Source organism: Macrosteles quadrilineatus, unplaced genomic scaffold, assembly GCF_028750875.1.
Source record: "Macrosteles quadrilineatus isolate MER2022 unplaced genomic scaffold, UCM_ALF_1.0 Scaffold_4__1_contigs__length_99947679, whole genome shotgun sequence".
Taxonomy (NCBI): Eukaryota; Metazoa; Arthropoda; class Insecta; order Hemiptera; family Cicadellidae; genus Macrosteles; species Macrosteles quadrilineatus.
In genome coordinates, this window is record NW_026542597.1 from 86,827,819 (window position 1) to 86,849,800 (window position 21,982).

At 34.3% G+C, this 21,982-nt stretch overlaps 1 protein-coding gene and 1 non-coding gene across 3 annotated transcripts; one reads left to right on the forward strand and one right to left on the reverse strand.

Annotated features, from left to right (window-relative positions):
• Positions 1 to 1,423: 1,423 nt before the first annotated feature.
• LOC128991852 (protein obstructor-E-like) lies at positions 1,424 to 15,921 on the forward strand. 2 transcript variants are annotated; one of them, XM_054415073.1, is made up of 5 exons: positions 1,424 to 1,550; positions 8,059 to 8,256; positions 8,872 to 9,078; positions 10,684 to 10,897; positions 15,618 to 15,921. In XM_054415073.1, exons 1-5 carry the CDS (start codon positions 1,487 to 1,489, stop codon positions 15,718 to 15,720), a joined length of 786 nt encoding a protein of 261 aa, XP_054271048.1. In that variant the 5' UTR covers positions 1,424 to 1,486; the 3' UTR covers positions 15,721 to 15,921. The 2 variants fall into 2 exon arrangements, with proteins under 2 accessions (XP_054271048.1, XP_054271047.1); XM_054415072.1 differs by lacking the exon at positions 15,618 to 15,921 and adding an exon at positions 14,479 to 14,998.
• Positions 15,922 to 20,031: 4,110 nt separating this feature from the next.
• On the reverse strand, positions 20,032 to 20,104 carry Trnav-cac (transfer RNA valine (anticodon CAC)). The gene has a single exon. It is a non-coding gene; the product is annotated as a tRNA-Val (tRNA).
• Between the last annotated feature and the right edge of the window lie 1,878 nt (positions 20,105 to 21,982).

The window sequence follows — 21,982 nt, forward strand, 5'->3', positions numbered from 1 at the left end:
TATGTATTTAATTGTACATCCGTTATGTAGGTGTCTTAGGAATGGATGACATACGATAAATAAATTATAAGTTTAAAAAAGTGTAAAAAATAAAGCAAGGCATCTGTCATGAAAAGATTTAGGGCGAAATCGATTTATGAAACCATGCGATCGCAGATGGGATTTAAACAATTAATTGTACAGTACACCCAGTTTAGTGAAAAACTCAATCAGAGCTAACTAGAAAACCAAATATAAAAAACATATTGAACATTAATGATCGCTGTTTAGCAAAGAAGATTCCCAATACACTGACAATTTTGATTTCAGTGAGCTGTCTTATTTTTTCTATACTGTCGTGTATTTTTCAGCTAATTTTATATTACCTTAATTAGATATTATCTCATACCTTCACTAACGTTTATACTTTAATACAGTTAATAAATATATTTATTAATCTATTCATTAGTAATTTATTTTTGGTGTTATAGTCGGGTGATTTCAGTCACACTTTCTTCCGCTGCTTGCGGTTATACAGCTGTTCCTTATTATCCTTGCATGACTTATTATGCTAAAGGAAACACCTCATGTACAAGAAATAAAGCAGCATACTATCTGCAATGCTTAATTAATGGAGTGATTCATTGACATGCCTCCAATTATTATTGAGACGATTGTCTTTGCTAATGAGTATTATTAGCAATGAGACTTTATTACAAAAAAACCTAACAGATTTGGCTTTCTTTAATTTTTAAACTTTAAGACTATATACACAAATAGGATGCAAGTCTTGCTCCCAAACAAAGTTTTGGATAAGTTTTTTTCAGGAAACCATCTAAAATCAGTTGAGTATTACGCATTTGTAACTGTTTTGTAAATATATCTACAATTTTGTCAGTAAATCTGTGGACCTCTTAGGAATGTTATTTTTTAGTTTCTCTAATAGCAGTGGTTTTGATATAATAGTTTGTTCAATTCTTAAAGCTAATCGGATCTTGTTTGCCTGTATATAAACAAAATTACAGTTGATCTTAACTAAGCAATTAATTCATAATTTAGAAATAATAACATTCCTTTCTGGTTCTCCCCATTAACATTGTCTCTCTTAATTTTCATTAACATAAAGACTCTAGATTTTTAATGGTCCTTCGAGACGGATTCCAAATATAATTTCTTTCTCTGTAAAAATATTCTGTCTTCAACTATGCAACCTTAACCGATTGCAATAGAGGGGCAAATCTGAGCAAACCATGCCAAAACAATATATCAGAATGATAAATTAAAATAATAATAACTGAGGATTATAAATAATCTACGATGACCCCCAGACAAAAATGTTTCTATCTCCCTCTCCTATCCCCAGTGAAACCCTTGCCCATCTTATCAGTAGGTCGTTTGAAGGTCACGGAGCGTGATAAGCCCAGGAGGTACGAGGAGGTGCCGGGAGGTACCGGGAGGTTCCAGAGGAGGTTCCCAGTCAGCTCCCAGTTGGTAGTCAGTAGCTGACATGGCTCTACCACCGAAGTCGCTCTACGCTGCGCTCCTGATCATCGCTCTCTCTCACTCCACTGGTGAGTCACGTGAATTTATAAAACTTTTATTTGTTTATAAGTTAACGTTCTAGCTCTCACGTTGTATAGTTGTTGCATGATCGTGTTGTTGAGCAGTATTTAAATACCCGAAGAATTTACTGATCTTCGTAAATTGATGAGGTCCAGCCTAGCAGACAAGTATACAACGTTGTAATTATTTTTCCATACGGATGTGTGCAGATGAGTTAAATGTAGAAAAATGGTTTATAAGAGTAATTTTGTTATAGTTAACAAGCTGTGTTAAGACTTAACCTTAATTTTAGACATTTCTTCCAATAGTTCATTTGTTGTGCACCACAAGCATAGCTCGTCAAAAGGTTTTTGTTGTATAAGCAAGTAGTAAACATGATATTATGTTTCGATTGATATTTAGAACTCCGTCATAAGATTGGATACACGAACACAGATTAAACATATACAATTCGGAATTGAAATCTCACAAACCCACACACTTGAAGGTAAAATCTCATAGTTTTACGTTAGATTCCATTTCAAAGTAACCGGTTGATGATCTTTCATTGTGTCAGTTATACTATTACAACTTCGTGAGCTCGTCAAGCGCTATGGTCATCATTTTGTGCTGTTCTAGCAATAGAGAAAATGATATGCAGTGACACTAAGTATAAATGACGAAAAAGTGAAACTGTAATAACACAAACATATTAGCATAGATGTTTTATGATATTTCGCTTCTTTTTTCCCCAACGTTCCACATTATTTTGAACCAACTGACTCCATTTTCTAAAGCAAATTACAGTAATTTCATCAAAAAACCAAGGCAATCAGGTAATGTTCAATTCTGTGTATCCCAGATTCTCAGAAAAACAGTAAATGACCTTCCTGATCATAACTTTTAGTTGTTTTGCCAAGGTGTTAGCATTTTGATCGCGGAGCCCAGCCTAGCGTTGCATAACGTCAAGCTGAACACTTTCACTACTTCACTTCCTTCCAGACTAATAACTCTGGTCATTGTTGCTCTGAAGTTATTAAAAACTGTTACAACAGCTGTTTATGGATTGTGAGTAGAGTAATCCTGTGTTTCCCGCAATTTAGGGATGAAAATGTTCCTGCAAGGCTTCAAAAAATTACAATACCCCCGCCGCAGCAAACCTGCAGACTAAGCGAATTTCCATTTGCCTGATTGGATTTACACTAAAATGTCTCCTTAAAAATATCAAATTTATTCCCTATTTAAATAGAATCAGTTTAACACATACTTAGGTTTGCTGCAACAGGGAGGGTAAAAGTGTTTTTTTATGTAAAATGTTAATAGTTAGTAAGAAATTAAAACATTTTCCAAATTTGGGCGAAATATGTTAATAAACAAGCAAACTAGAACAGTTTACTTATTCTCCATAAGAATAATATGGGAATTTTAAATTAACAATTTCTCCGTAACTATTAGGCGCATTATAACGCTTCAATATACTAAATTATTTGTTTTTTTAAGCTCTACAAAATAGTTTGGAAAGAAATTACAAAATTTTATGTTTTTTGGGTCAAAAATTGGAAAAACCCATTTTTACCCCATAAAAGCCCCCATAAACCCCCGTTCCCATGGTCCGATCATGCTGGTTCGCGAACTCGTTCGAATAATCGTAGGTTTACACGTTTGTACCAAATTTCATCAAAATCGGATCATTTTTGCTCGAGTTATCGCGCTAACGGACACATATATATATATATATATATATATAAATATATATATATATATATATATATATATATATATATATGAATTTGAACGGATGGTGTTTTTGGCCTCTAGGGACCTCAAAACGAAAAAAAAATCGGTCCCGTGTCCAGGTCTTACCATGAGTACTACGGTAATAGCTTATTCCCTATATGGGAAATTCGCTAAAAGCTCAATAATTGAACTCTTTTTCTTAGAAGGGTGTTTTAACCGATCAAAGCTTTATCACCAGACGTATACGAACAAAGGTTAGCCGTCGGCCATTTCGGAACCGTGAAACCCCAATTTTCACGGGACAGGCTTGGCGTATTGATCGATTATAGTTTTATAATAGGTTATTTAAGAGTTCTAGATAGGTCGTTCGCAGGTTATTTCCCACGAACTCTCTTTGCAATGAGTACATAGTTTTTTAAAGGTGTTGGTTGGTTGCTATTGTGTATTTAAGTAATGGTCTAACATACTACATTTTGTGAATTTAAAATTGAAAATACATTTAAAAAGTAAATGACAATGGGTAAGTAGGATGTTACAATTTACTTTGGAAAATGAAATAAAGATGCATTTGTATTGCTGTAATCAAGAGAGCAAAGTATCATAGTTCTTTCCTTAAATCCATCATAAAGGTTGCCAATTTGATCTTGAAAAATGGTCTGTAGCCTTTTGATTGTGTGGAATTGAACCCAACTGTTCTTTGTAATTTGCCTAACAATCAAAAGGTTGCCGGTTTAATTCTGAGGAAATTCAGTAGCTCTTTGATCGTTCGATACTGGACCCAACTATCCCTGATCAATGGACTTTAAATAAATTATCCTGGCTGATGAAACATCTGATCTTAGTCAGTAACAAAGCTACAAAGATCATCTCGCAACATCTTTAATTCATATTTAGGTCAAAATACGCACCTAGTTGGCGTCCCCATCTCAATAAATTGATCGATTGATTGATATAAATTGTGCGGCTAAAGAATCAGATGATCTTAATAAAGAAGATACACGAACGTATTTTCTGTCTCGTTTACAATATCATCCGGCCCTTAAGGTCAGCTTAAAGTACGCACTTAAAATGCGCAACTGTATCAATAAAACAATACAGTAGGGTGAATCGAATTATTTCCTTAATAGATCAATTAACAGAGTCTCATTGGAAAGGACTAATATGGCATTGTTGGTCAGGAAGTCCACAACTTGTAATTCTAGTTTTTACGAGTTGAAAGAAGCTCAAGAAAGAATCTTGTTCTAAAGGTTGTAACCTTTTAACAAGGAATTTCATTATTACGTTCATTGTTTCTACAATTTCTCTTCACAACTTCTATTTTGGTTTTGATTGAAAAAGTCATCTTTGAAATACGATGGTTTATTTTCTGTGTTGAATTAGACTTTCCATGGAAATGGATCATAATAATTTAGTCAGTATTTACCCAAAGTTTTAGTTTTTAAATTATGTCAATTCATGGGGATAGAACATAACGATGAAGTTAGCCATGATTTTTTTAATTTAGATCAAAAATTTGTAACTGGGAGAGATGAGGGTATTTTACAGTTGCACCCTCTATTGCTTGTGATTTTGTACCACGATAATTAATCCAAACATTGGGGACGAAATCATGAGAGTTGGCATTTTTAAAATGATTTAAAGATTTATTTTATGTATTTAAACAAAATCAATCTAAACAAGGTTATATAAAATAAATAACTTAGGTAAACACACTGCAAAGAATACCAATACTATTTCCACAGTTGTTCCACCCCTAAGGTATGAAAGCAGAGTAACCTTGGATTATTTACAAGACATTTCTTCCAAGCAGCCACGCGCACGTAGGCTATCTATGCATCCTACAACATTCAAACGAGATATAAATGCCAAGGCTGTTCTATGAGCAATACCTTACCGTCTATTGCATAAAAAACAGCTCTAAGAGGGAAGTTAAGCTTAATGTTAAATATTGCGTGAATTTTATTTAACTTGGCAGATCAGTGTAATAGGGGCCCTACAGACATATAGAATGATGGTAGCACAGACCAAATTCTGGACCTTACATTCCAAAGTTGGTCTCAAGTATAAACAATTGTCTCGAAACCTAACCTCAGGACAAGTGTCGGTTTTACAGTGAACTAAATAGCATTCCTTTGCAGGTGGATAAGAATGTATTTTTGTTGTTTACATTCCAATCCCAACACTCTTTTTGTTTTACGATTCTGATATATAGCAAATGTTCATTATTTACCTATTACGCTTAAAAAACTAGGTTAAAAGCCTTTTAAACGTCCGTTTTTAAATTTTCCCGTGGTAATCAAATGCCTACTAGTGGAACTTTTCAAGGAAAGCAAGGGGTAAGCCGGTCCTGGTACAGTACAACCATTGGCTGATGAATTGTGATATTTTTAATTAACTGTAATATTTAGTTCCCTTATAAGGGTCACAATCTAATATTTTAATTTTGTGTAGTCGACCTAGAAATAAACTGCTTAGTTATTACTTTCTCCAGCTTCTCTAATTTGCAATTCAAGTTGTCTCTGAATATGCAGTTCTGCTGTAATTTGTATTCTTGCACTGTGCATGCCATTCTCTTACTCTTCCCACGTGTATTATTTGTAATGCGACAAATTTATTCCAAATTTAAAACATCCCATTTCATGTTTTATGCTTTGATGTAACTGTGTAATGTCAGGGCCGTTTTATTTAAAGGAGTGACGAAATTTTAAAGCTATGCTTCTATGCAGTTTTCACTCAAATAAAGTAATTCAGACATGTGGCTACTAACATACTTCTGTTTCGCAGAAGGAATTCTACTTTGACGGAGCTACAAACAGTCGGAGATTTGCTTTGAATAGTCGAAGTTCTGCTCTGACGGAGCTACAAACAGTCGGAGTCATATTTGACAGCTACCAATTTGCTTTGAATAGTCGGACTTCTACTTTGACGGGGCTACAAACAGTCGCAGTCATACTTTGACGGCTACCAACAGTCTTAGATTTGCTTTGAGTAGTCGGATTTCCACTTTGACGGAGCTGCTACAAACAGTCGAAGTTGTACTTGGACGGGGCTATCAACAGTCTTAGATTTTCTTTCACTTCTACTTTGACGGGGCTACAAACAGTTGGAGTCATACTTTGACAGCTACCTAGAGTCAGTACAGTCTTAGATTCGCTTTGAATATTCGGGCTTCTACTTTGAATGCTACTAACAGTCTGAGTTTTGATTTGAATAGTCGGAGTCATACTTTGAAGGCTACCAACAGTCTGAGTTTTACTTTGAATAGTCGGATTTCTGCTTTGACGGAGCTACAAACAGTCGGAGTTTTGCTTTGAATAGTCGGAGTTCAGCTTTGACGGGGCTACAAACAGCCGGAGTCATACATTGACAGCTACCTACAGTCAGTACAGTCTTAGATTCGCTTTGGATATTCGGGCTTCTACTTTGAATGCTACAAACAGTCGGAGTTTTTCTTTGAATAGTCAGAGTTCTACTTTGACAGAGCTACGAACAGGCGGAGTCATACTTTGACGGCTACTAACAGTCTGAGTTTTACTTTGAATAGTCGGAGCTCTGCTTTGACGGGGCTACAAACAGTCAGAGTTCACCTCTTAGTAAGTCAGGCGCTACCACATGTGACGCAGTGGGCGTACTTTCTCTCACCTTACATCATACTTTCGTCTTTCTTGGAATTTGATCCTGTTCTCAGCTAAGCGGTCCACTTCCTCTCTTGGTGACCGGGTTGTTGGATAATCGGGCACAATACATCGATAAGGTTGGTAACATTGTGCACCTGTCAGCCGCCATCTTGGTACCGATTGTTGACGTTATCCCGCAAGGTTGCTTTAGTTGATCTTCTACTATGGATATAACTAGATGTTCTTAGTTTTTACTGTGTAGAGATTCATGTAGTATTTTGATAATAGCATGCTCTAGGAGTATTTATATATACTATGGGCATTCGTATCAAAATTTGGCTTAATCTGACGTTGACGTATAGGCAAAAACAAAAAATCTGTATCATGGTTTAATTCGCACAAAATAACTATAATTTAAGCTGAATACTCTTTAGGGAGAAAATCTTGGATGGGAGTTTGATTAATGCAGTCTGCAATTTAGCTTTGATTTCCTTTCCTAAATCAATTTCTCCCCAGGAAATGCGGTGATTTGATTAGGTGAAAGTGCTCTTCGAACTTCCTAATTGCTTTACGACCGCTGAAGCCACTGCCTTCATCATACGATGTTCATAAGCATTTACATAACGAATACATTTTAAATATAAAACTGGTATCATACAATATTAATTGTTCCAGGAATTTATATACAAAAATAACTCAAATTGCTATCTTCAATATTTTGAACTGGTTAAATTTTAGACATACATTTAAAAAATATTATGACCTTAAATGGATTCATTTCAAGAACATAATGAAGGGATAAAAACTAAAACACGATTCTAGTCTGAATTATAGGACCTGTCTTCTGACCCTCAGTCTACCTAAGACAGACACGGGCCTTTATACCATTAGTCAGGAGACAGGTTCCACCATAAAAAGAATATTGTAGTGGACAGTCCATTGATGGTCCGGTGAAAATTCTTCAAATGGCCAAAAGGCTTTTTGACCACCCACCGTGATCTTTTAGCTTGCAGTCCACCTCTAGTTGTAATTCTATTTAGAATAGATCTTGCAATCGAGAAGAACTTACTAACTATGAAGAACTCTTTATACTAAGATCCATGCTTTACTAATGCCAATCTCAACAATGCTGTCCTTCAAAGACCTAAAAAGAATCTTTTCCCATAAACTTTTCTTGTTTCAGTTGCACAGTTCAAGTGCCCAGACAAGAAGTACGGCCAGTACGAAGACACTGTACAATGCGACAAATACTACGAGTGTGATGAAGGAGTTGCGACTCAGAAACTGTGTCCTGACGGTCTAGTCTTTGATCCTACGAACAGAAAGATCAACAAGTGTGATCAACCTTTCAATGTAGACTGTGGAGATCGCCTGGAACTACGTGAGTTTTATGTATTACATCTCATATATTTTAGAAAATCTATTCCAATGTTTTGTTGGAACTTATATGTAGCAGAGTGTTAATTTAGAATTTGTCACTTTCCCATTTTACTCGTATTTTGTTTGGAATTTAAAAACTTTCGCCCTAAAACATCTCAAGCTCTGCTACTTAACAACTATGAAGGGCAAACAAATATTTAACTAGTCAGCAAAACATTGTATTAATAATATTTGTTTGTTAGCTGACCTTGTCTACCGGGTCTTTACCATATCGTCCCAGATAAATAATAAGTATTCAGTTGAAAAAAGAGTTCGCTATATTGTGATTTATTTTTTCTCATCTTACCATAGTATAATTTGGTATCAGTATGGTATTGCAGTGATGTAGTGAAGATGTAACATTTACTAACCAAGTTTAAGCCCCTGAAAATATTTTTGTGATTTTTGATGAGGAAATGAGCAAGTGGATGCTCACTTTGGATGCATTACGTGACTGATCTTCTGTATTCCAACGTTGGATCCAATTCTAACTCAAGACTTTCCAATAAATACTATAAGAGTTTAGGATGCATAAACTCTATTAGAAACGAAAGTAATTATCGTTTTAATGTTCCAGAGGACCCCCAGGGTACCCATTTGTGCCCCCGAAGAAACGGGTACTTCGCCCACCCTGACGAGACAGTCTGCAATATATTCTACAACTGTATAGAGGGAGAGAGCACAGAGATTACCTGTCCTTCAGGACTTCACTTTGATGAATACTCTGGCACTTGTGTGTGGCCTGCATCTGCTGGGAGACAAAACTGTGGAGAAGCAGACACAAGTAAGTAGGAAGTAGATAGTAGTAAGTATGAAATGGCATTGGGTAGCAGGTAAGTAGATGGAGACAGCACAGAAATCACTTTTCCCTCAGGGCTTCACTTTAATGAATACTCTGGCACTTGTGTGTGGCCTGTGTCTGCTGGGAGACAAAACTGTGGAGAAGCAGACACTAGTAAGTAGGAAGTAGATAGTAGTAAGTATGAACTGGTAGTGAGTAACTGGTAAGTAGTTGGAGAGAGTACAGAAATAACTTGTCCTTCAGGGCTTCACTTTGATGAATACTCTGGCACTTGTGTATGGCCTGCATCTGCTGGCAGACAAAACTGTGGAGAAGCAGACACTAGTAAGTAGGAAGTAGATAGTAGTAAGTATGAAATGGCAGTGAGTAACTGGTAAGTAGATGGAGAGAGCACAGAAATCACTTGTCCTTCAGGACTTCACTTTGATGAATACTCTGGCACTTGTGTGTAGCCTGCATCTGCTGGGAGAAGCAGACACTAGTAAGTAGGAAGTAGATAGTAGTAAGTATCAAATTACATTGGGAAATAGGAAGAGGTAGAGAGCACAGAAATCACTTGTCCCTCAGGACTTTATTTTGACAAGTACTCTGGCTTTTGTAGTAAGTATCAAATTACATTGGGCAACAAGAAGAGTAGAGGTCACAGAGATCATTACAAGGGATTTACTTGGATGAGTGTTTAGGCCTTAGAGTGTGCTCCGAGGGAGAATAAATGGAGACACTAAGTAAGTAGAAAGTAGCTAAAAGTAGAATAATTGTTTCCATAGTCAAGATTAGTAGATATAACAAGGCAGTATGCTAATTCCTCTACAACTGTATGAAGAAAGCCTAGGGAACATTTTTCATTCGGCTGACAACATGCTAGATGAAAGATGGGACTGTACAAAGAATTCTAAAACTGTATGGAAAGAAAGCAACGGAATTATAATGTGTACAACTATTCCTACTATGATTCTGTTTTCAAAGCTAAGAAGGGCTACTGAGTTTTTTATAGTATTTGAATTATTTGAAGACTGAATAAAAATATTATACCCACCTTTTGTTTTATATTGCTTTCATGATCAAACAGCACACCAGACTAATACTTTAAACTAAGTTACTGAATTGACTAAGGAGAAATATGGTAAAGTAGGCATACCTTTGTCGAATTAGTGATAAATGTAGATATTTGCAACACGGATGTTATTTGGACGTTATTACGTTCCTTTTGTAATTACATTACAAACTGAGTATTTATTACAAAGATCAAAGTTGTCAAAGTTATTCTTTAGAGGAGTTTTTATTTGGATAAGTATATTTGGATACACTCATAAAACGATAAACAAAAGAGTTGAAACTCAACCTTACAATGTTCATACTAGAACATGTTTGGCAATCTATGTCTTACAAATATAGCCCAATCCTACTAAACAAGTTTGACTCTGCACATCTAAAGGAAAATATCTATCTAACAGTGTGCGTAGATTTTTCCTGCGATGCACACTAGATGAGAAAAAAGGTTTTCAAGAAACATGCTCGCCTATTAATTATTTTTAGGAAAATGAAACAATATTTTTAGGTTATTCTAATGGATCTTTAACATTGCAGTGAAGCTGAAGGATGGGTTCTCGTGCCCCAAGGAGGGTCAAGCTTCAGGCCACGGACAAGCTGTGGCACACCCTGTATATGCACATCCTGAGGACTGCCAGAAGTTCTACGTGTGCCTCAACGGTATCACCCCCCGGGAACAAGGGTGTTCTCTGGGTGAGGTCTACAATGAGGAAACCCAGAGGTGTGACGCCCCAGAGAACGTCCCTGGATGGTAATTTCTTTCATTCTTTACGTTATTTATTCTTTCACCCGTAGTATTTTTTCAGTTATTTGATAATTCAGGATCATTGTTACAAGCAAGTGCAAGCGTAATGGTAGTGTGTTGTGTATACTCGAATCCAGTTTGAATCTAATGTGACATTTCAAAGCTGATTCAATCCACTGTAATCGTAATTCAAGTGTGTTACACGAAGTTGACACTTGACTCGAGTTTGAATCCAAAGTGACAATTCAAAGCTGTCATTGCAAGTAAAAGCAAGCGTAATTCAAGGCTTGAATCAAGCTTACGTGCTATCTGGGCAATATCAGTAAATCTAATATATAAAATTCTCGTGTCACAGTGTTTGTCTGCAAACTCCTCCGGAACGACTTCACCGATTGTTATGAAATTTGGTGTGTAAATTCTGTAGGTATGCGAATCGGACGTAAACTATTTCCCGTTTCGAAATTCTTAAAAGGGCTCCGCCCCAGTGGCTCTGGAGTTTCCCATGTTAACCTTATGAGAAATGGAATTAATGAATCTTTACAGCTGCTTCAATTAAACAAGTTGGTTCTGTTCTATGATGTTCAATAGCATTAAAGTTACAAGGATTACCAACAGGGTGCAGCACTATTATTTCTTTTACATTTATGACAACAGCTAATTTGCAACCAAAAGGTGAGTGAGCGTAGCGAACGAACTTCAACCTGGAGGCGAGTTAGCGTAGCGAACGAGCTAACCTGAAGGCAAGTGAGCGCAGCGAACGAGCTCTAACCTAAAGGTAAGTGAGCGTAGCGAACGAGCTCGGTGAGTGAGCGTAGCGAACGAACTTCAACCTGGAGGCGAGTTAGCGTAGCGAACGAGCTAACCTGAAGGCAAGTGAGCGCAGCGAACGAGCTCCAACCCAAAGGTGAGTGAGCGTAGCGAACGAACTTCAACCAGGACGTGATTGAGCGATGCGAACGAGATCATCTTGAAAATTAAACGTAACGGTACTTTCTTTCCATCGGTCTGTCTTAGGGCAAACCTATAACTTAGGCGATACGAAGTTCGCCGGGTCAGCTAGTGTTCCCAAATATTTTTCATTGAATTGAAAAATAAATAACTAAATTATACAGCTGATCAAAATGTAAACAATTAGGTTCTTCATAAGGATAACATGGAAACTTTAACAGCCACTGCGGCAGAGCCCAAGGGACTTTATAAAAAATGTAAGGTTTGCAAATCTACGCGACACGCTCTTTCCAATGAGACGTCAATGGATAAAATCGGTTAAGAAATAGCGGAGGAGTTCAACCGACAAAGTTTCATGTAGCGTATTAATTATATAGATTGACTGACGGTGCTGTTTTCCTTTTTTTCATAGAAAACTTCAATCATCTTTCATAAAAAACAAACTATTTTTCCCTGTCACTAAGCAAAGGTTAATTTACTTGTTTCTATGCTTTAACTATATTGTTAAAACAGTATATGTTAGTAAATTGCTTGACAAAAGCATAGACAATTACTCCTTTATTGCTTTAGTGTTACATCATCAAGGTTATCACATCCACTGTAAAGTATGATTTTACCAAAGAAAGCAGAGTAACAGGACAAGTAAGGCAGTATTAATTCTTGCCATATATTTTAAGTGTAGAAGTTGTTGTTTTACTAACGCTGAATTAATTTGAGTACCCTAATAACATGGCTGGAAAATAAGCAAAATAAATGGTGAACGACAAAGACTCCAAGCTATTACAGCAAACAAAAGTGCAATTTAATAAACATACATGGCTATACTCTGATCTTTCAAGGGTCATAATGTCTAAAACCTAGTAAAACTGTAAAGATTTCTAGATATGGAGAAGGATCATTGTGGAGATAAATAGGAAAACCTGATTACAAAAAAAATATTGGTACCTAAATCAGGTACCTAACAATCGCAGAGATGGTAGAATAAGTTTTAAAAAATTTCCCTAATTTTTTTAGTCTATTTTTTACAATCTAACTGTGGTTAAACATTAAACAGAAGGACCAGCTGTTATTACAATTCACGTTTATTGTTATAAAGAAAGTTGGTCAGCATATTTGAATCTTCGAAAACAAACCCTAGAAATAAAACTCTAGGGGGCGAAGACCTAATGGAAATTACCTTTTAATTTACCATACGTCACTTCGGAAGATCAAAAGCTTTACAATGACATCATAATCATGTAAATCGGTGAAGAAGGACGGCTGAAAAGGGGGTGTTACAGAGAAGACCCTTATGTTATTATGTATGTAGATAGACTTTTCCACTACTTTTGTTGACGGATATAAACATATCTTTATTGTATCCAGTCTTTTCATGAACAAACTATATCTACTAGTATAATCAGTGTTTCCTATAACCATTGTGTACGAAATATATGTTATATAAAGACCATTCTTAAATTTCAAATATAAACAAATTCGCATTACATATCTTTTAGCCTAATTTGTTTGTTAGGTGTGAACATATCTAGTAAAATATATATGACATTACTCAAAGGATAATGTAATACAGTATTGTACATTTTAATTTAATTTCTCAAGTCATTCTTATCCAGAGATGCAAGACCACGTGGGATGCTTTACCGTTATGTTTTAAATTACAAGCAGTTTAGCTGATAGACTGTTCAATTAACTTTCAATGGAAGGTCACTGCGGGAGGTTAATGCAGAATCTAAGCTTCCTGATTAGGATCAGACCGTCATTATTGCAACTCCTCTAGAGTTTGGGAACAAAATCCATATATAAATCCCAAAGTACCCACAAACTTTTGAGAAAAATACAAGTCTCACCCCACATAAAATGTTCTTCATGACGAGAACCCTTGCGCAAATTGCCCCTTTAAGGTCGTAATTCCTTTCTAAAGATAAATTTCCTAATGTTAAAAATACCTCAGCTGTATTTATTTGTTTGTTATTCTTTCAATTCATTACCTTATTGAAATCAGGTGTGATTATTTGTTTGTCTTATTGTATTCTGCTTTGTTTATTTCAGCTTAACTTAACCAATCAATAGTTTTATTAATACTTATGAAGTCAAACGGGGTGAAACCCTTGGGTAACAGCTAGTTAATTTTAATTCATAATTTGAAAATGGTAAACAAATTATAATAACTATTTCATATGATGTAATACTTTTGATTTCTTGTCCACAATTAGAAATTTGTCTATTTTTTAGGTATAAATACAAAGAAGCAACAATAAAAGGATTAACGTATGTTTTATGATATATACTCAACGGTATCACAAACCCCCTCCTTCCCCCTTGAGTTTTTAAATCATATTCTACTTTTGGGACAAAAAAATTGAACGTACATACTAAATAGTTTAATGAAGGGCTAGGGATATTAAAGAAATAGCTCCTATCCGACCCATCATTTTGATTAGTTTCTTCACTAAATATTCGAACCGAATTTGTTTAACCAATTTAACATTGTTTAAATGCATTTTTCTCCGGCTTAGAAATAACATTGTTGTATCTTTCTCTTCCACCATCTACAATTATACAAAAATGACCAAAAAACTCCAAACTTCTGTGGATTTACCAAAACAGTTTGATTGACATGTTGGTCTGTTGCTTTATAGCGAAGACTGGTTCAAGGACAACCCGGAGGTGATTGCCCAGAAGGCGGCGAAGGAGGCGGCAGCGGCGGCCAAGCAGAATAGGAAGAACAACAACAACAACAGATCGTAGAAGACGAAGTGGAAGAAAGTAGAAGACATGGAACCGCTGAAGAGGAGAAGACTTCTGTGATTTTTAGAACAGACGATAGCGTATTAAGAATTTGTGTTTATCATGAGTTGTTTGTTGTAAGGTATATCGTACTTGGATTTGCTCAAGTTTACAAACATTGAAGAGCAATATTTTATAAAACATTCCACCTAATTAAAGTATATTTCTTTTACTTTTCCGCTATCAGAAATTTGAATTATTTCAATCCGTCTCATACATATGCTTTTGTGCTCGAAAGATATCTTGTTGTAGGTAATACATTTGTAATAAAATTATATTGAAAAAATACATGTGATTAAAAATGTTATCAAGTAAAACCACCATCTTTGGTCATACTTGTTGCCTAAAATGTAAAATAAAGATTGTTTTTTATATTGTGTTTATTCATTAATTACCCTCAAAAATAAAAATTTAAGTTTAGGTTATAGTTATGTCGATGTTACAATGTGTAGTTGTTTCACATTTATTAGGTTGAACATTTTTTTTTAGCTTAAATAAAAAGTAAATGTGGCCAAAGTACACAAAAATGAAATAAGGGTTTCACCCAGAAAAAGTGGGATGCAAAATTATCAATATTTATTTCACTAAGTAATCAAATAATATTTCTTTAATTTGTCCTTAATTGTAATTAACCCTTCAGCTTTAAAATCGCATTAAATGAATAAAGCATTTTCAACTTAAGTAATAAATTTACAAACCACATTATTCTACAAACTCTCTTTTTTGAGTATGTTTTTTTTACACAAATCTGAATTTATTTATGTTATTTGTTTAATAATGACATAATCTCTGGTCTTGCTTTCTAACACGGTTCTTCCATCAAGATCATTATTTGAAATTTCAAGGACTGGTAAATGGGTCTAGAGTTGACCTAGCTGGGGACTTTCAAAGCCACTATAACTTTATGTACAATTATATATTATTGATTCCAGCAATAATATATTTTATAATATATTTTACATGATTTTGCAACGATTTGTTGAATTTCCAGCAAGGACTACTACAAGAATCACCCTCGCTTCAAGGAGCTCTACACAGATGACGACGGCGATGGGAAGATAGACTACGGAAAGAAAAGAGTCTTCAACAACTAGGAGAAATATAATAAATAGATATATATGTTTTACATCCATATAAAATACGGAAACTTAATTCAGAAAATAAAAAATTTAGCAAACTTTTTGAAATATAGGTCCACATTTTAGATATGGAAGAGTATTACATTATTACATCCCTTAGTTTTTTTGTTTTATTTTGTATTTAATTTTTGTACTAAGAAATAAAAACTCTTCATCATGTATAGATAGAACCATACAACAAATAAAAAACTTTAAAGAAAGTACAAGGAAAATATTTATAGTGTTTAAGAGTATGTACAGTATGGTAAAAATGTTATTGTTATTGATATTTTAAATATAATTTTGTTTTTTCGTAGTTGTGTACTTAACATTCCTCCAGGTGAAGTTAATAACTCTTTCGAAAACAATAGCTTAGCTTTTGACCATTTCTGACCTTTTAAAATTCATAAAGTAAATTTACATTTTGAAAAGTTATACACTATTGAGTCATAATAATTTATTGTCACAGTGGGAATATAGTTGTGTTAATAACCTATAAAGTCCATTCTGAATTATTAAAGCAAGATGGTAGTAGGAGAGAAATTCAATGAATTGAAAACCATTATTAACTACCAAGCATTGTGAACTATTTTAAATTTCAAATTAAATGTAAAAATTCACTTTAAAAACCTATTATTTCGTGTTATGTTAAACAGAGGAAGATATAAGATAGCGTAAGATACCATCCCAATTTTTTATAGCCTGTAGTATCTAAAGTGTACTAATATGTTGGAGTTTTGAAACTAATTGACATAATAAATTACAAAACATGTTAAATTACATACAAGAATCCAAATACATATACAGTATTTACATTAAAAATTAAGCTAGCACTATTGTTTTACTAACGTTAAATGTTTGCTTATGTTGAAAACAAATCCTAAATATCACGTGTATATCAATAATCCTAGCAGTCTCTAAGTTAGGTATACCACACTATGGACCAAGTTCATATCTTTTGAAAAACTAACTTAACCATGTTTGGATTTTTTTCTGTGTCCTGAGCATTATTCTAAATATAAACTTCAATGATGTTTTGCAATTCTTTGTCGAAAAGACTATCTTAGGGCTCATAGGCAAGAATTTATGTCTATATTTTGTCTACGAAATACAATCTCGAAACCTTCATATCGTCCTATTCCATACTTTTAACGTTCTATTGAATGCAGGAATATACTGGTTTATATTTGCCTTAGTCCTATTAAAGGCATGAATATTTGTTGTTGATCTAAGGGAACATAAATATGGATATGGATATGTTAAGCTGTTCTTAGTCATGTTATCCAATTTCATGTAATATTTCAGCCCAAAAGGTTAAATAGTTTTTTTTTCATCCGGAACTAAACATACTTAATTAATCACAGGAGACATACCGAACCTACATCTCCTTCACAATAAAAAATACACTAGCAGAGTACCCGTCCTTCGTACGGGGTTGGCATATAAGTTTAAATTGCTTATTGCAGTTATACTCAAGCTTTTCGTTTGCAATGGGGGAGGACAAAGTTTGATAAAATTTGTTTCTTTAAATTGACGGTATACTATGGTATTACAAATCTACCATAGCCATAATGTTCTACCTCTTCACCTAAACAATAAAGAAAAATAAAGTATTACAAATTAAAAAAATCACAAATTATTCATGACATTAAAAACATAAACATAACTGTAAACAATCCTTCTTTGACAGTTCTTGCGTATCACAGTTGTTTGTTTCTGCTTAGTTCAAATTAGCTGTTTACATAAAAATGCAAAAAAATTGGTGTTGCACCCTGTTGGTAAATCGTATAACTTTTTCACGCTTTTGTATATCATGGAACCAAATTTTTTAGTTGAAACAGCTGACTAGATTCTTTAATTCCCTTTAAATATGAATACTCATCAGGTCAACATGGGGAACTACAGAGCCACTGGGGCGGAGCCCGAAGGGATTTTTGAGATAAGGATATGCCTATATGTTAATCGGGAATGTGAGCTATCATCATGCCAAATTTCAGCCCAATCCATCCAGTGATTTATGCATGATTGATCTTCAAACACACAAACAAACACACAAACTTTCACATTTATAATATTAGTAATATATACATACAGTAAAACAGCTGTCATGAACAATCAGGTGTTGCATTAATATGTATATTCACACAAAAATACCTCAAATTTTTGACTAAATATTTTTTTTAGCGAATTTCCCATATAGGGAATAAGCTATTACCGTAGGTCTCATGGTAAGACCTGGACCCGGGACCGATTTAGTTTTTAGTTTTGAGGTCCCCAGAGGCCAAAAACACCATCCGTTCAAATTCATATATATTTATATATATATATATTTATATATGTGTCCGTTAGCGCGATAACTCGAGCAAAAATGATCCGATTTTGATGAAATTTGGTATAAACGTGTAAATCTACATTTATTCGAACGAGTTCGCGAACCAGCATGATCGGACTATGGGAACAGGGGTTTATGGGGGGTTTTATGGGGTAAAAATGGGTTTTTCTAATTTTTCACCCTGAAAACATAAAATTTTGCAATTTCTTTCTAAACCATTTTGTAGAGCTCAAACAAACAAATAATTTAGTATATTGAAGCATTGTTGCATGCCTAACGGTTACGGATAAATCGCAAAATAGTGTAAATTTAAAATTACCATGTTATTCTTATGGAGAATAAATACAGTGTTGTAGCTTGCTTGTCTATGGACATATTTTAATGAAATTTTGTTTACTTCATACTAAGCTATTTATATTTCAATAAAAACCCCCTATTTTCTTCCCTGTAGCAGCAAACCTAAGTACCTACTCATTAATATTAACTAGTTGCTCTGCCCGTGCTCGCTACGGGGTGAGAATGCAGAAAAGAATAATTTGGTTTTACTTTGAGATACTATACTTACCAGGAAACATATAGGCAAAGGCTCAATCGTACTTACTGATTATTTAAATGAATATCTCTTAATGTATACAGTACCATCATTTTATATAGTGTATATCATTTAAAATATATGCAAAAGTATAACTTATTGACCACATGTCACTAAGAAACAATTATCCTTGTAAACAAATCAAATTAAATAGCAGAACAGCATTTCTGACAACAGCTGGAGTTTCATAACAATGTTTGTTTCCCATGTTAATCTTATGGAGAAATACGAAACTTTAAAGGGCCCAGGACCTCACTCTCTAATTATTTCCCTATGAAAAAAGTTTCCTGCACAACTTCACGTTACGCTCTTTCCAATGACACCAAAAACATGTCAATCGGTTCAGTAGTTTCGGAGGAGTAATTGTCACAAAAAATATGCTTGCGTATTAAATAAGTAATAATAGATGATATTTAAATAGGAAATAAATCTGACAATTTTAAGGGAATAATTTAGTGGAATTCCAGATGTGTAGATAGAAATTCGCTTAGTCGGCAGGTTTGCTGCGGCGGGGGTATTTTTTTATTCCCCAAGCTTTAGTCAAAGAGATTACAACGCAAGGTAGACCACGTAGGTAGTACAAGGGAGTAACAACATGACGTCACAGCTGACAGACTGTCGGTGACCTCCACTGATAACCTGCCTTATCTGTAATCAGGAAGTGATAAGCGGGCGTGGCTGACCTTGCTACAGTGACCTCTTGAGATCAGGATGTTGCAATGGACCATGTCTTGCCGCTAGTCTGGAGGCTGTCGCTGATGACTAAGTCGTTTTTGGTAAGAATTATCAGCTGTTATAAATATTGATCAGCTGTTAAATATTTATCAGCTGTTCTACGCTGGTTATTAACATGATCATTTATCGTATGACTTCTGTCTAAAAAAGTTTAGTCTAATTTCTGTTCTTTTATTCTACTTACGTGAAAACAACAATTTTTTTAGCACGATTAGACTTTTTAAATGACAGTCGGAGGGTAAAAACCTCTGTTTATAGAGTATCAAAAACCATCTTATGACTTTGAAAATGTGCACAATATAAACTGGACGTATAAAGAATAAAATATGAAACCATACAGACTAATTAATTATCTATATTGTACTAACATTTGATGAAAATCTGACGTTCTGTTTATAATGTGTGAATTTTCAGTCATGAGATGGTTTTTGATAATCTAAAACAGGATTTTTTACATTCCGACTGTCATAAATTTTTTTTTACGAATTAAAAAAATTTGAACCTCATTTTTAATTTAAATTAATATAAAATATTTGTGATTTAATTTTTTTTCATAGCGCCGGTAAAACAAAGTGATATAAATATGAATTAAAATAAATTTGTAATATTACTAGCGATAAAAAGATTATGTTTCCGCCCGGGATCGAACCGGGGACCTTGTGCGTGTGAAGCACACGTGATAACCGCTACACTACGGAAACTTGGAATTTAGAGAGATAGTCTACGCTCTTGGTCTAAATTCTACTTCATTCACAGTACAATAATTGCTTCTAAATAAAATGCAAGTCCGAAGAGAACCAAATATATCAGCCACGAAGTATAGTAACTTAGAAATGGTATTTTAGTTCATAAAAATTTCATTTTCATTAGTACATCTTAGTGTGTAAATTATTTTTCTGCATCTCTATTCTAGTAGCTTAAGTAGTTTCTATCAAACCTAATGCAGGTAGATCAAGGGACCTCCGCCATGAAGGTGCCTAGTTCAAATACAGTCAATCACTAATATCCTTTAACCTTGTGATAACCTTGTGACCTTGGAGTAACCCGAAGGATAAGGGTCACCTCAAGCAGTATGTCCACCAATGAAACAAACTTAACAGCAAAGATTGCTTATTGAAAGAAATTTTTTTTTAATTTCTCTCATGTTTCCTCTGCTAAAAGTATTTATGAAGCCTCGTAATATTCTTGATGAATAATAAAGAAGTATTTGAAGTTCTATCATTATTACCTTTAAGCAAATTCCTCAATTAGGGAATAAGCCTTAGTCTCATGATAAGACCTAGGGCCAATTTACTATAGTTAAAATCCAACCAAGTAAATAGAAATTCGCTTAGTCTGCAGGGTTGCTGTGGCGGGTGTATTTTGACCTAGTGAGACTGAAGGAGTGACATAATGACTTTCTAATATAATGTGCTCCTAATTGAGAGGGCTACTTAGTGTGACAGTTGTTTTAGGTATTAAAAAAATATACTTAAATTTACAATAATTTGAATCACCACTAAGAATTTGACGCAAAAACGTTTTAGAAGCTTTATCATGAAGATTTATTGAATTAAGTAATTTTTAATTGAAATCCTGAATGCAAACATGGGAATACAATTAAAAAATCTACAACTAGAACCAAAAACCACAAATTTTCATTTTTACTCCCTCACTGGCTTTCTCCCCCTCGGCTTAACCAAGACTAGACATAGAAAGTATTCACCAAATAGGAAGTTGTTATATATTTGTACCAACACAACACAATGCAATAACGAACATTCCTCAGCTAATAAATAACCATAATAGACAAGGCCACATTGGGTAAGGCTTGGAAATTAGCGACACATAATTAACTTGTCTACGTATCGTACAATAGGAAATACATTGTTTACTAGATTATTCGTAAAGTGGAACTAAAAATATGTTTAAATACAAAACAAATTACTAAAATTGTAACCGAGTCGTTATTGAGTTGACCTTAAAATCTAAAGGTCGCTGGTTCGATTCCAAGCGAGATAAATTTCAGCCATTTTTATTGGGTTATGAATAATTTATGCTTTCAAAAACAAGCTTTACTTTTAGATGGTAACAAGAACACAGTTTGGACCTTTCTCGTGTTAAAAACGTGAAAAATGTAAATGGCTAGGACACAGTAAACAAGAAACGAAATAAAGTAAATAAACTATTCAAATTCCTCCTATTCAGTAAATCCGCTAAATTTAGTAGACGAAAGAGGAACAAAAGAACAAAAAAACCGGGTTAGCAGTGTTGTAATTGCTACTAGAGCTTTGGAGAAAACAATGGATGAAAAAACATTTCCAAAAGTATTAAACACAACACTACCACTCCAAAATTATATTTTTAAGAAAACTAGGAACTGGTGTGGTAGTTAATGCACAGTGTTTGAGCTACGTATAAGAAAATACATAAAAATATATAAATACAAATCTCATTATCAAGATCCAGGGTAACCAAGGTCAAAGTAAGATACCAGCATATCCCAAAATCAGTCTAATATCATAGATGAAGTAATATAATACTTCATCTATGGTAATATTTACAAAACAAAACTCATCCAAGCTTAGTCGTTTGCTACA

Excerpts from the sequence above, each read along its gene's own strand:
- LOC128991852 (XM_054415072.1), top strand. The coding sequence starts at position 1,487 with ATGGCTCTACCACCGAAGTCGCTCTACGCTGCGCTCCTGATCATCGCT. Across the intron at positions 9,079-10,683 it reads CTGTGGAGAAGCAGACACAA|TGAAGCTGAAGGATGGGTTC; the intron begins GTAAGTAGGAAG and ends TTAACATTGCAG. Across the intron at positions 10,898-14,478 it reads CCAGAGAACGTCCCTGGATG|CGAAGACTGGTTCAAGGACA; the intron begins GTAATTTCTTTC and ends GTTGCTTTATAG.